General features: G+C 31.2%; 1 protein-coding gene across 10 annotated transcripts in view; it reads left to right on the top strand.

The window, feature by feature from the left end:
• Positions 1-13,559, top strand: part of LOC106647396 (uncharacterized) — a 39,438-nt gene that overhangs the window by 15,226 nt on the left and 10,653 nt on the right. For 9 of the 10 annotated variants that reach the window (XM_089594503.1, XM_089594515.1, XM_089594510.1 and 6 more), the window contains exons 7-17: positions 631-810; positions 1,221-1,298; positions 1,750-1,845; positions 1,924-2,025; positions 2,100-2,245; positions 2,320-2,693; positions 2,984-3,523; positions 3,651-3,770; positions 3,937-4,086; positions 11,163-11,269; positions 12,196-12,316. In XM_089594503.1, coding sequence (XP_089450629.1) covers positions 631-810; positions 1,221-1,298; positions 1,750-1,845; positions 1,924-2,025; positions 2,100-2,245; positions 2,320-2,693; positions 2,984-3,523; positions 3,651-3,770; positions 3,937-4,086; positions 11,163-11,269; positions 12,196-12,316 — 2,014 coding nt within the window. The remainder of the gene's footprint in view (positions 1-630; positions 811-1,220; positions 1,299-1,749; positions 1,846-1,923; positions 2,026-2,099; positions 2,246-2,319; positions 2,694-2,983; positions 3,524-3,650; positions 3,771-3,936; positions 4,087-11,162; positions 11,270-12,195; positions 12,317-13,559) is intronic. The other variant, XM_089594548.1, reaches the window with a different exon arrangement.

Genomic DNA, 13,559 nt, shown 5'->3' with positions numbered 1-13,559 from the left:
TTTTATTGTTTGCATTGCATTTATTTCCAGTTTGAGAATTTAATATGTTTTCCAATACGTAGTTCTTCAAAAGAGCCGGACGTAGTGTACTACTTTTACTTTTTAAGTTGAATGATAAGCATACCTTTTCAAAACTATTTTAGTGCATGGGTTTGAATTAAAAACTCGTTTACAATATTTTGAAGAATATTCTAAACGAACTTTGAGATAGTTACAATATACTACCCCATTAATCCAGTCTGTATTGCACAAAAAATGCGTTGGTACTGATGGTCACTTTTGCTCTTTGTTATGAGTAATCATACAGGGGTCATATTTAAGTTAAATATCGTGATGTCTGAAATCAAAGACGATTCGTTTGTTCAAGTACATATTCAGCATTCCGACAGTGCTTAGCCAAGAAAGTTGATGACGTGATTATTAATTATCGTACAAAAAACAGAACGATTAAAAAGAAGTTTGTTTCTAAGATACGTTTTAATCAAAATTGAAAGTTGATGACCAAACGATTTGAGCGAGATATACATTAAACGGATTTTAATTTTTTAACTACAGTTAATCAAAATGAGAACTTTTAAAATGTAAAAGATAGTTTGGTATTTATTCTACAATTATTTAAATCGTGTACAGGTACCTACGATAGCGACAGTAATGCCTCCCTCACAACCCGCCAAAGTCAAAAAAGGCGTGAAGAGAAAGGCTGATACAACGACACCTACATCAAACGCTTTTGACGCAATCTATGCTCCAATTGATTCAAAGATTGCCAAGATCCCGGCAAGGCGAGAATCCGGCAGACAAGTAAAGAAGGTAAGTCTCAAGTGCCTCTAATGTCGCATACACCCATAGCTTTTTTGCTATCCGTTTTACGTACCATGAAATATTATCAATTATCATGGTTGCATGATCGTTGCGATGAGTTAATCATTAATGATGAAATATATATGTGATTTTGAGTACTAAAATATTTCAAGAAATATGAAATATATGATGTTTTGTAAGCTGTGTAGTTTGTAAAGTTTAACACATGTTTTTGTTTAATATCGTAAATACTAATGTCAAAAGTGTAAGCCTTTGATATGCCAAAAAAATGATTTCAATATGGAAGTTACATCTAAAGTCATCTATAAGTCCGAGTTACTTTGAAATCATTGTGCAAAACATGTACATGTGACAATGTCACTACATTACTAACAGTGAGATTGATGGGGGTGTTTCAGCCAACGAGGCCAGCAGAAGACGGCCTGGTACCGTTCCATCCAGCCAACATGCCCATGATTGGAGCTATGGCCCAACAGGTACATTCATTTTTATCATCTCAAGCTTTCTCGCGTTCTGTTATGTTTTATGTTCTGTTGCTTGATTTATGGATTCACTGCATATTATTGAACAAAGCCAAGCCGATTATTTTGTTTGCTGCATATTTTTAAGCATTCTGATGGTTTAAATGTATATGGGGGAACATTTTAAAAATAATTCACTTAACATCTACTATTTAGGATCGAAAAATTTTACTTCACCTACTGTTAAATACAGCATGTGACTTTATTAATCCCAGTATTTTCATAACTTAAGTAAATCAGTTTTTCCTGGATACTCAGAAATGGGTGAAAAATCAGTAAAAGATCATGTAACAATTACATTTTCAAACTAACACTTAATATTAATACAAATTCAAACAACAAAAATACTTAGAACTAAATTTTTTCCTTCAGATATTTCTAATTTTTTTTATTACTTTCATTTCAGCCTCAGCATGTGACTGGAAAGTCGAAAGACAAACTTTCAGATTCTCTCAAATCGTGTAATGAGATCCTGAAGGAATTGTTTTCGAAAAAGCACTCTGTAAGTACTAAAATCTCATGATGTTTTTAAAATATCCATATTGATGAACAATTGCTCAAGTTTCATGTTGCATTACAGGGTTACGCCTGGCCTTTCTATAAACCTGTCGATGCAGAACACCTAGGCCTTCATGATTATCATGAAATTATTAAAAAACCCATGGATCTCGGCACTGTTAAGGTTTCTAACTTGTTAATTTGTTTTATAATATTGCTGATATTCAGAAAAATAAACTCATAATTTTTCCTCTTAAGTCAAAACTGGACAAAAGAGAATACAATTCAGCATCAGAGTTTGCTGCTGACGTCCGGCTTATATTTACAAATTGTTACAAATACAATCCTCCAGAGCATGATGTTGTTGCCATGGCAAAGAAGCTCCAAGATGTTTTTGAGATGAGGTAATCATTAAATCATACCTAAAGTAAAAAAGTACTTGAACAGTATCTACAATTGTACTCAATTTTTCTTACAGGTACGCTAAGATTCCTGATGAGCCAACAGCCAGTTTGATGGGTATGAAGCAGTCAGAAAGTAGTAATAGCAGTTCTCCCTCTGAAGACACGTCCGAGACGGATGATTCCGATGAGGAAAGAACGCAAAAGTTGGTTGCCTTGCAGCTGGAGTTAAAGGCAATGCAGGAACAGATGCGTAAACTTGTCGAGCAGAGTGGCAAAAAGAAGGGCAAAAAGAAGAAGCTTGACAAAAAGCCCAAGCTTATGAACAGCAAGGATTTGATGGCAGGTGGACATAGCGGTGCCATGAAGGAGTTGATGAAATCTGGCAGTGCTTTACGAGGAGTGTCAGACAGCGTCGGTGCTACTCTACAAAATGTTTCTTTAGGAGCAGGTAATTTTTTTTTTTTTTTTTCTAAATTTTGCTTGGCATCTCGTATGCCTGTGCTATTGCATTATCATGGAAAATGCGATTTGATCGTAAAGTTTGAACAAATCGTTAAAGGATCTCTAATATATCTACTGAAATTAATGAAACGCTACTGGTTTCAGTAGAATTAAACAGATGCTGATCAAGAAAGAGAGAGAGAGAGAAAGAGAACATACATATCAACATTAACATTTTTATTGCTTTTGTTAACTTTTTTTTTATTTTGTACCTTTTTTTTTTTTTTGTTCCGCTAGACTCTTACTTAACATCTCAACACAGTTATTACCCACACTACTTTAATTACGGTGGTCCTTATGCCAATCTCGTAGGTCACCACTTGCCTCCGAGCTCGGCTGCAGCGGCAGCAGCAGCGGCGAGTGCTGCGGCCGCAGCCGCAGTCGTGGGTGTTAATGCCAAGAATCAAAAAGGAAAGGGTAGGGGTCCGAATAAGGGTGTGACAGCGGCTAACGCTGCGACTAAGAGGCCGAAGGCTAATAGCCGTTCAACTGGTACGAAAAAGAAAAATGCTGCCAGTTTGCCGGCCCCGGCTTTTGACTCGGAAGACGAGGATAATGCCAAGCCTATGTCTTATGACGAAAAGCGGCAGCTTAGTTTGGACATTAATAAACTGCCGGGAGACAAATTGGGTCGCGTTGTTCATATCATACAATCGCGAGAGCCGTCGTTGAGAGATTCCAATCCTGACGAAATTGAGATCGACTTTGAGACGTTGAAGCCTTCAACACTTAGAGAACTCGAAAGCTACGTTGCCTCTTGCCTTCGAAAAAAGCCACGTAAGCATCCTTTGTATACTTAATTAAAAACTTAATTCCTTTTTTTTTATTTTTATTTTTTATATCGATTAAATCAACGTAACGAATTGTATTACTGTAATTGATATTATAATGTTTTTAATTATAGATAAAAAAGTCAGTGGTAAATCCAAAGATGAACAAATGGCAGAGAAAAAACAAGAGCTGGAAAAAAGGCTGCAAGATGTCACAGGGCAGCTTGGAAATGTCAAAAAGGCTCTGAAGAAAGGTTAATATTGCAATAGATTCATAGTATTTTCTATGTTATTTTTGTAAATTTCTCACCTTTGCTGCACTCGTTACAAGTTGCTAACAAAGATGTTTTTTTTTTTTTAAATAATGCACAATATTTATAAATCGTAATTAAATTTTTCTTCCGTCATCTTATGTTACAGAAGACAGTAGTAAGTCAGTCGATGTGGTTGGTTCTGGAGGTGCTAGTGGGCCTTCTAGATTGTCAGCATCCAGCAGCAGTAGCAGTAGTGACAGTGATTCCAGCAGTAGTTCAATGTCGAGTTCTAGTGATTCCAGTGACTCCGAAGCAGGTTAGTGTGATGGATATGAAAATAATACAATAATGACTCGGATAATTTCTTTGGTCTCTTGAATGCGTGTTGACAAAACGCTTGTATTTCATGAAACACGAAGGGCACGGAATAATTCTTGTACAATGTTCGGTACGCACCGAGTCTTCGCGAAAATAATTTAGAAATGTTAGTTTGCTCTTAACCGACAATAATTTTTATGACTACATAGTCGCATTGAGAAGTCGTTTGCTTTTAAAACAATTCGTGACACCGAGTGTAAAACTCTTCCTTCCCCCTAAGGATATATATAAAACGGTCGCTTTTTATTCTACGGTATCTAAGCATTGATTCGTATGAGAAGAAAATTTATTACTCACCAGTATTGCAGTTCTTCCAACGTATTTTTCTAATCTGTTAACTCTCAAAATTTTCCAACCGTCCTATCTATTATTCCATCTAGTGTATTTTTTCAAATTAATGCAAGTCTTACTGCAAAGCAGACCTTGACAGTGGTCATTTCATGTGATCATTGCAACTATTTTTGTAAATAGCTAATATGTAGTGTCATAATTATGATTATCTCTTTGAGGAGAAAAATTGTTTGTGCATATATCACACACTACGCACGTCTCCTTCAATTAACTCTTACCATTCTTAATTATATACATACGTATGTGCTTTAATTTATTTCATTCATCGTCGTGTTCTTCCATGTTTTGTTCTATTATACGTAATTATAATTAACAAAACAGTACCATGTTGGTACATATCAAACATACAAATTAGTATTGTCCATAAAAATTCATTTCATCCAATAACGACGTTCTCACTGTACAAGAATGATTATGCCCTTGGTGCTTCACGAAAATGGTCGCTCTTTAGACAGTATGACATGCTTCTCGGTTCGGTGACTGCGTTTGACTTCAAAAATAAAATAAAATAAAAACGGCAATATAATTGTAGTAAATGTAAATAAATTAGAGATGGGAAGCCGATGGTCATAAAGAAAAATCACGCGGTATTATGAACTGTATTTTTTACCATAAATCTACATGCAGACGAATGCACAAAATAAAACATTTTAATGAAGCTTGTCGGGTCCTCCCAACTTTATTTTAACTAAATATCGGAAGACACACAAAAAATCGTACCGGAGAAAATAATTGAATAATTTCATGATGTATTTTGTGCATTCGTCTGCATGTAGTCATATTATTGCAGTAGACATGAATGATTTTCATGCATAGATTTTATTTCCATGATTTCAATACACTAAAAACATTTTAATGAAGCTTGTCGGGTCCTCCCAACTTTATTTTAACTAAATATCGGAAGACACACAAAAAATCGTACCGGAGAAAATAATTGAATAATTTCATGATGTTAGTGTATTGAAATCATGGAAATAAAATCTATGCATGAAAATCATTCATGTCTACTGCAATAATATGACTTTGTCCATTATCCACAAGTTCAGGGCACCATGAAGCTTGTCGAGCCTTCCCAACTTTATTTTTTAAATTAGTTTAATTGGTATTTGTAATGAACGATTCAAAAAGAACAAAAAACTTAAAAAAAAACTTGACATGTTACGGTAAGAACATGGTAAGCTAGTGGAGTGCAGACTGTGTTTAGAGGATACCACCTAATATACATATAATGCCATGCCAGATTTATTTACAGTGTTATATATACATAAATGATTTATAAATAGTATAAAATAATAGCCATTTATGGTAGTTGGTATAAGTTGATATAAAAAGGTCTTTACGTCACTGGTGATCTGTAGCGGGCGGTAATTTTTACTTACCGAGCACCAGGAGACGTAAAATAGTATACGCACCACTTTCGGAGGTTGAGAAATGCCCTAGATTTCACATTAACCGTTTATTCATGTGAAATCTGCGACATTCTTAATCTCGCTTACTAGGTGCGTAAATAGCTATTTATGTGTTGCTCGTATCCTACGAGATTTAAAAAAAATATAAATAATGTCATTCAATCTCCAACTAAAATCTTTTCGATCGCGAAATCCTAAATAATTGATTTTTTAAAATACACGTTTGATAAACTTTCAGTATCTGTAATCTGCACAATAGGAAGCAAAAAGGGTTGTACACAGTATACTTCCAATCAAAGGCTGTTGTCGAGTTTCGAGCAACACATAAATAGCTGATACGTGACAACGTTGCGAATGTTAAAATTACACTTTCTACTCTGTCAAACCCTGGATTGGTCATGCCTTAAATGGAAGACCTAACGTTATATCCAAGTAAATTTTATATTTTTTCACAAATTATCGACAAATGGATTCGTGATTTTATTTTATTACTTGATACTTTTATATCATTTACATCATTTTTATGTATTTTTATACCACTTTTTGTGTTATTCTATGCTAGGGTGACACAGAAAACATAAATGCTTAACGCAAATAAGTATATTATTAAAATTAATTTTTTTTTTTTAATTTTGACAACAGTTAATATTAATCTATTTTTATAAATGTGATTTTTACTTCCCTTTTAGTTTTAAAATCTTAGTCCTCGAAATTTAATGTAAATTATAACGGTGGACTTGACAAAAAAATCTTCACATTCTTGTAGTGGGGTTTTTTAGAACAATTTTACTTTGTATAAAATTGTATTTTGTATGAAAACTGAATTTTTTAAATTATTCACACAAAAAATTATGTGACATCTCATTAATTGTATTCATCATAATTGTTATGATACGTAAAAGCCCATCTACTTTTTTAATTATACTTGAATATTCTTGAAGTTATCGTTGATATTTTTTAAATACTCTTTTTAATATGAAAATTACGTTTAAAATCCGTTGAGGGATCACGTGGTCCATCATATTCTATAATAAAAAAAAAAGTATGAACATATGAAGTCTTAACTGAGTCATGTGTACTTCCTATTAAAATGACTCTTTTCAATTCAATCTTTTTGATTAATCACATGAACGTGTGTAGTTATCGTGATTATCTATTTTCTGTCCCACGTTGAAGTTTCACTCACTCTATCGTCCTGTTAAGCTCTCCGTTGAAATTCTTTTGTTACAGTGAGTGAAAACTCAACTTTATAATCCTCTGTTTATATATGTATGTTTCGGTGTTGCGACGCGTTGTATATGTTGGAGGTTGAATAACGCATTTGCGCAACATTAGCGTAATTTATATATCTAACATATACAAGCGTGGTGCGTGTAATTTTTTTCACCAAACCTTCTTTCGGCGCAGTATAGTGAAAAATCATTATTTTCAGTAGGTCCAGCATTTATAGATCTCTAATTTGTACTTACGTGGCTTACAATTTTACCTAGCCAGTAAAATTAATTTTCACCGCGACCCTCCCGGCTAAAGTCGACGTTTCTTCCCTGATTTCGAGGACGTAAGCACAACATTCTTCCTATGTAAAAACTTGAATTTTCTACTTAAAGCTAAGTATTTTGCCACAATTCGCGTGTTTGATACGTCCCCTATTGTTCACTCGTACCGTAGCTTAGATGAAGATCGGCACTCCGAATTTTTTCCCAGTGTGAGAATGTGCAATTTTTATCTTAAGTGCAGAGGTGGAAGGGACAGTCGAGTAGAAAAGTAGTAGTGTACAGTCGTCAGTGTATTTAAAAGGCGTCAATGAAACCTGCACTGGCTTCCAAACACATTGATTGCACTCCGCTAAGCTTCGTCGTGTGCTTCTTTTAACGATTTTAATAAAGTTAAATACAAAATTTTTTTCCTTTTTGTCGTTCAAGTATTTCCATTGTATAATCCAATGTATAAAAAAACATACATATATAGCGAAGGAGAGAGAGTTTTTTTTACTTTATTTCTAAATCCGTCGTTTGTTTTAAAAAATTGTGAGCCCGTTGTAAAATTAAACATTTTTCACAAATTTTCTCACTCTTTTTTTTCTACGTTACCGTATGTAATACCGGTATTTTCTACAATTAAGAATTTTATAATGCTCGACGAATACCACCTTATAATTTTTTTTATATTAAATCTTTTTCTAAATTTATCATGTACAAAATCACGTAAATGGCTTGTGCGTATATTTATGTAATATATATTCTTTATACTTGTTCCAAAACTTTAGGAAATGCCATAACTTTTTTCATCTTCCTTGTGTTTTCCAGTTCTTCCTTGCATTACTGTAATTAAAAAATATAGAAATAATTGCATTATTTAATCTATATACTTAATTCGAATATTATAATTACGGTCAATTTCCAATACATATTACGAACGCAGAACTTATTCAAAATTTATTCATACCGTTCGGTCCATAAACTTTTTGATTATTTTAAGTATATAGATTAAATAATGCAATTATTTCTCATCTCCACTGAACTCATCCATATTAAAATTTTTGTCAAGTCCTCTGGATGCTAAATAAGAATCAACTTCATGAAACTATGATCTTTTATTTGAAAAAATGAGCCAAAATCTGACAAAATCCAGAGCAAACGTTTCAGTATATGTTTCTGAATGTCTCCTCAAAAAGCTGAGTACCAGTGTTTGGATGGTCTTTTCTTAAAACATGTTTCTTTTCTAGTTTTAATGACAATATTTTCCACTATGTCATACAACAGCTGTTTAGTGACTGGAAATACAGTTTTACTCAACTGTAAAATCCATTCCACCAGTTCTTTTTCTTCATTACTATCTAAAATATTGCTTGGACCTCGTTTGAAATTAATAGGGTAAATGCCTTTTACTCTTGAGTAAAGTAGCATAAGGTGTAGTGAAATTTTGATTAGCAGCGTAGGTTGACGTTCCTTTTTTGACTGGCTTCACAGCTTTTTCCATATTTTGAATCATGTTAACTTTTTTAATCTTGTCAACACCTCGTTTCTGTGAGTTCAAGTTTTTTGACTAACTCTTGCAGTTTTTGTCAGATTGTGCTGAAATTTTCCAGAGAGTTTCGTGTTTTATGTATAACGTGATGGTTTAAAATCGGCAAGGTTTCCAACTTTTTTACATACATACACACACCCCTAACACTGAGGTCCGCGATCGCAATTATTTTTTACCAAAACTTTTTTTACGCAAAAACAATAAGTTTTAAGGATACTTACACTTTTTGTTCTGGCAAAAATGTAAGGCACTCCTAAATATCAGTCGTGCCTAAAAACTAAATTTTTAATTGATCAATACACAATTTCAACGCGATACAACTCAATCGACATCAAACTTGTCCCTTTCGTGTTTTGTACGACCTAAGATAAACTTTTTGTTTATTATTATTTTTAATGCAGGGTTTTTTTTAACTCATTAAAATCTTCTAATATTCTTTGAAAATGGTATTACAGCCTAATAAAAAATGATATATATTTTAATATAAAACTTTTAAAATACTCCGTGTAATAACCTTTACAATTGGATATATTGATACATTAAAATAAAATTTTAGTACACTTGTGTAAAATTTACAAAAACTTGTAAAAATGTGTAAATGCTATATTTTTTATAATTGTAAAGGTTAAATAAATATAGTAACAGAAAAAAAAAATCATCTAAAAATGTACATTATCAAGAAGTGCCTAGAAATTTTGATTTTTCTTTTAATAATGATTAAGAAAATTCATAATTTCTATACATCTCAATCATGAGTTTGTAGGGTATTTGCGCGTTTTATTTTAAAAGCCTTAGAAAAAACAAGAAACCCTGCTTGACCTCATTTTTCCATTGTTAATTTTTTTTTCCCAACATTTGTTTTAATTAAATACAACGTCAAGCAGAATGTCTTGATATCGATCTCAGTAATAGCTGTATATATTAACCCTGTGACTATAAAGTAATTTCCTTGTTTTGATTTTTTTTAAATATTGGAGTTACTAAATATTTAATATATGTGTAGTTGTTGTTTTTATTACTCTTGTAAAAAAAAGGAATAAACGTCATCTACAGGCGCATTTATCACTTGTGTGTGCGTGTGTTATTTTTATACATTGGTCATAAAAGCTAGTATACATGAATTATTTAGAGTTTTCTTTCTATTACGTAATTTTTATTTACTATTAGCATTGATCACTATGTTCTATTAAAGTAGTGCATCATACAACACTGGTTAAAAAAAAAAATTATCAATTCTTTTATACTAGCTTTTATGACCTTTTTGTTCATGCTATACAGAAGAAATAATTGTATTTGCCAACATTTTGTTGGTTTTGTAGAGGGCACAGGATAATTAAAATGTGCGAATGATTATTTTTTTTTATTCACTATCACTTTTAATCTTACAATTATCCTATCGATAATGTTGTCACGGATTACTGTCACTTATAATTAATAGAGTAAACTAAACGGTCGATCGTCCTTGTCAAGGAGATCAAAAGAGCGCCTGATTAGTTAAGTAAGGGAGCGTTTGAATTGTGAATTAAGCATACATATACTTGAATATATGTGTCAAAATTTTCAGTGTCTGCGCATGCCTGTGTATGTGTATGTGTTAATGTGCCTCTGGCATCAATTTAACACAATCATACACGTATAAATATTACACGTAAATCAAAAAAAAAAAAAAAAAAAAAAAAAAAAAACGCAATTGTAGGCGAATAACTGACACAGAATTGAATATTACTGTAAAGAATATCGAGCGATAGAAGGAAAAAAAGAAAATATTGTTCTGAGCATCAGATTTTTTAATAGAAAAATAAAAGGGATAAAAAATGATAAAATAGTGTAGAAGTCAAATTAAAAAAAAAAAAAAAAAAAATAACGAGATGAAAGTTCGTGAGAAAATCATACATTTGAGAAATACGAATTAATATGTTGTACACAGTGATATAATTATAACATAAGTATATAAATAAAAATCTATTAGAAAATACATATCTTTTTAATTTTTACTTATTTACCTTTTAACTGGCATTTATATTACTTCATTTTTAATGACATTGTATGTATACTTGTCATTGTTGGTTGGTATCCTCTCAAGTAACACAGTAGTTTCAGCACTCTACTACTAAAAAAAAAAGAAAAGAAAAAAAAATATAGAAACATTGTCTAATTTGAACGAGACTTATTTCTCGAAAAAAAAGAGATGTTTTCGCTAAGTAGCGCGTTAACATTGAATTTACAGAAAATGCAGGCAGCAGACCGCCTCGTAAAAAGGCAAAGAAAATGCCTCCTGGTGCTACGCCAGTGGCTCCCACAGCGACGCCAACACCTCCTAGCACTGTCACAACGGTAGGTTAAGCCTGCTAGATTTCGCCCTTTTTCCTCGCAAAATCAAAAGAGATTTAGAGGAAATCCAATTTCATGAATAAGTTATTTTATGATTTACAATAACCATTGATTCCTACATGAAATATTTTTGCATTGAATTTTTTAATTATTGTTTTCTTTCTTTTAATTTGCAGATTTTATTGTTTATTATGAATTAAGATACTCAATTTGAAAAAGTTTTGTATCTATTGAGGTAAAGGTTAAAAGGTACCCTTTTGAAACACTTACAAAATAATTTCCTACCCATGATGAACAGTGGATGATAAATAAGTTCTTAAAATTTTTTTGTAAACAAAAAAAATCAGGACACAAGCTTTGAAAAAAAAAGATTATCGTCCACTGCCATCCCAGAATGGTACACATTAAATCAAACATTTAATTCCCCTTATGAAATTCACTTGATTTATTGAAATGACATATAATCCAAGGTGTAGAGATCTGTTCTCGAAGACAGAACACAATGCATAGTGATGTTTTACATAGGATATGCATCAACCACCATTAAATTTTTGTCAACAAAATTATTTCATAGTATCGATATTGAACTTCAAAAGTAAAATTTTAATTATGAAGAAGAAATGCTTGAATAGTTACAAAATATACAAAACTAGAGTTAATTTGAAAATTTGTTTCAAGGAGGTACCTTATACGTTTTTTGTACCAATTATTAAAAAATATTTTATACTTTTTTTTTCATCTTCATTAATTGTTGTTTGTATAAAAGAATTCAGTGATCTAACTGACGGACTTGATATATTTTTTCATTCAATTTTCTAACTCTCCAAGTCTCTACCGCGTATTCACTGCCAAATAAAATTGTATGATGTTTTTACTCGTCTAACAAGTAAAAACCACATTTTTTGATGAGAATTTACGACCCTGCGCAGGCAACAAACTTAAATCATACTGGCAATATGATGTTGAATAGTCAAGCGTCATCCAACTCAACGGGACCAGCATCGAAGGCTACCGCCATTGCGCAGCCTAGCAATAATCCCGCTGATCAAGGTATAAAAAATGACTTTGCTTGATATAAAGAAAACAATGAACAGATTGTCGATTCAACTAATTAATAGTAGCCATGACTAATTATTGCGTTCTTAGACCTAAATATCTTTTTTAGTATTTTAACATTGAATGTAAAATTGTTACTCTTTTTTTTTATCATCACTAATCATCTCTAAAAATTCGAAAAATGTTTTTTACATGAATGTCGAGAAAACTTAAGAGGGAGCTTGCACGATAATTTTTATAATGTTTTATTTAAACTTGTAACGCATCCCTACTTTTTAACCTTGTAAAGGAAGTTTATTACTTTTATGGTGTACATACCACAAACGATTTTTAAGTGAAATCATCATTATTTATAAATAATTACTATATTATTTACGATACTCTTTGTTCAAACTATAACTCCCAAGCTTTATAACAATTTTTTTATATGAAAACACTTTGAAGCCATTGAAACAATACATATTTAAAAAAAACAAAAATTTTTTTAGTCATCTTAAATTATAACATATTGTTTAAATTTTCCAGTAATTATACGTAACAAATAATATTTTCTATAAAAAAAAAACTCTAAATCGGTTTTATGTTTAAATATTTATTTTATACATACTTTTTTATAATTCAAAATTAATATTTAAAAAGTTTCAGTAGTTTAACTACAATATCTTTCAATTAATAAATTATGCAAGCTCCCAGTCATACATTCCTATATATGTTTTGTGCTGTTTTCAGTTGTTGTTCTGAGTTTCATTTTAAGATATATTTATTAAAAGTTTTATTGGATTTTTTTTAAAATCTATGAATTTTAAAGTTTTTTTAAAACATTAACATTAGAAGTATTCAATATAGAGTATATTATATATTATCACAAAGTACTTCTAACATATAGAAAGATCTCTTCAAATATATATATTTTTTTTTTTTATTTACAAAATATAATTTTAATGATTATTTGATCATTTGCAAAGTTTATCAAGTATTTAAGTAATCAATTTGAAAGGTTAGTTAGTTTGACTAAAGATTTAAATCTTGTTTACAAATTTTTATGCTTAGTCGCAATGTGACATTTGTAAAAACTTATACTTTAGTCTATTTATTAATGTTATAATTTGAATGTTGTGCATTGTAAATAAAAAAATAAAATGTATAAATGAAAAAAAATAAAAAACTTTCATTTTTCTGAAAAAATGTTTTAATTGATTTTATAAACTTTTAACACATTTTTATTTTACTAAGGACA

The sequence above is a fragment of the Copidosoma floridanum genome, unplaced genomic scaffold (assembly GCF_036245765.1).
Source record: "Copidosoma floridanum isolate Cflo_tuat_1 unplaced genomic scaffold, Cflo_Japanese_pri ptg000001l, whole genome shotgun sequence".
In the NCBI taxonomy this organism is placed as follows: Eukaryota; Metazoa; Arthropoda; class Insecta; order Hymenoptera; family Encyrtidae; genus Copidosoma; species Copidosoma floridanum.
This window is presented reverse-complemented; position numbering and strand designations above follow the sequence as displayed.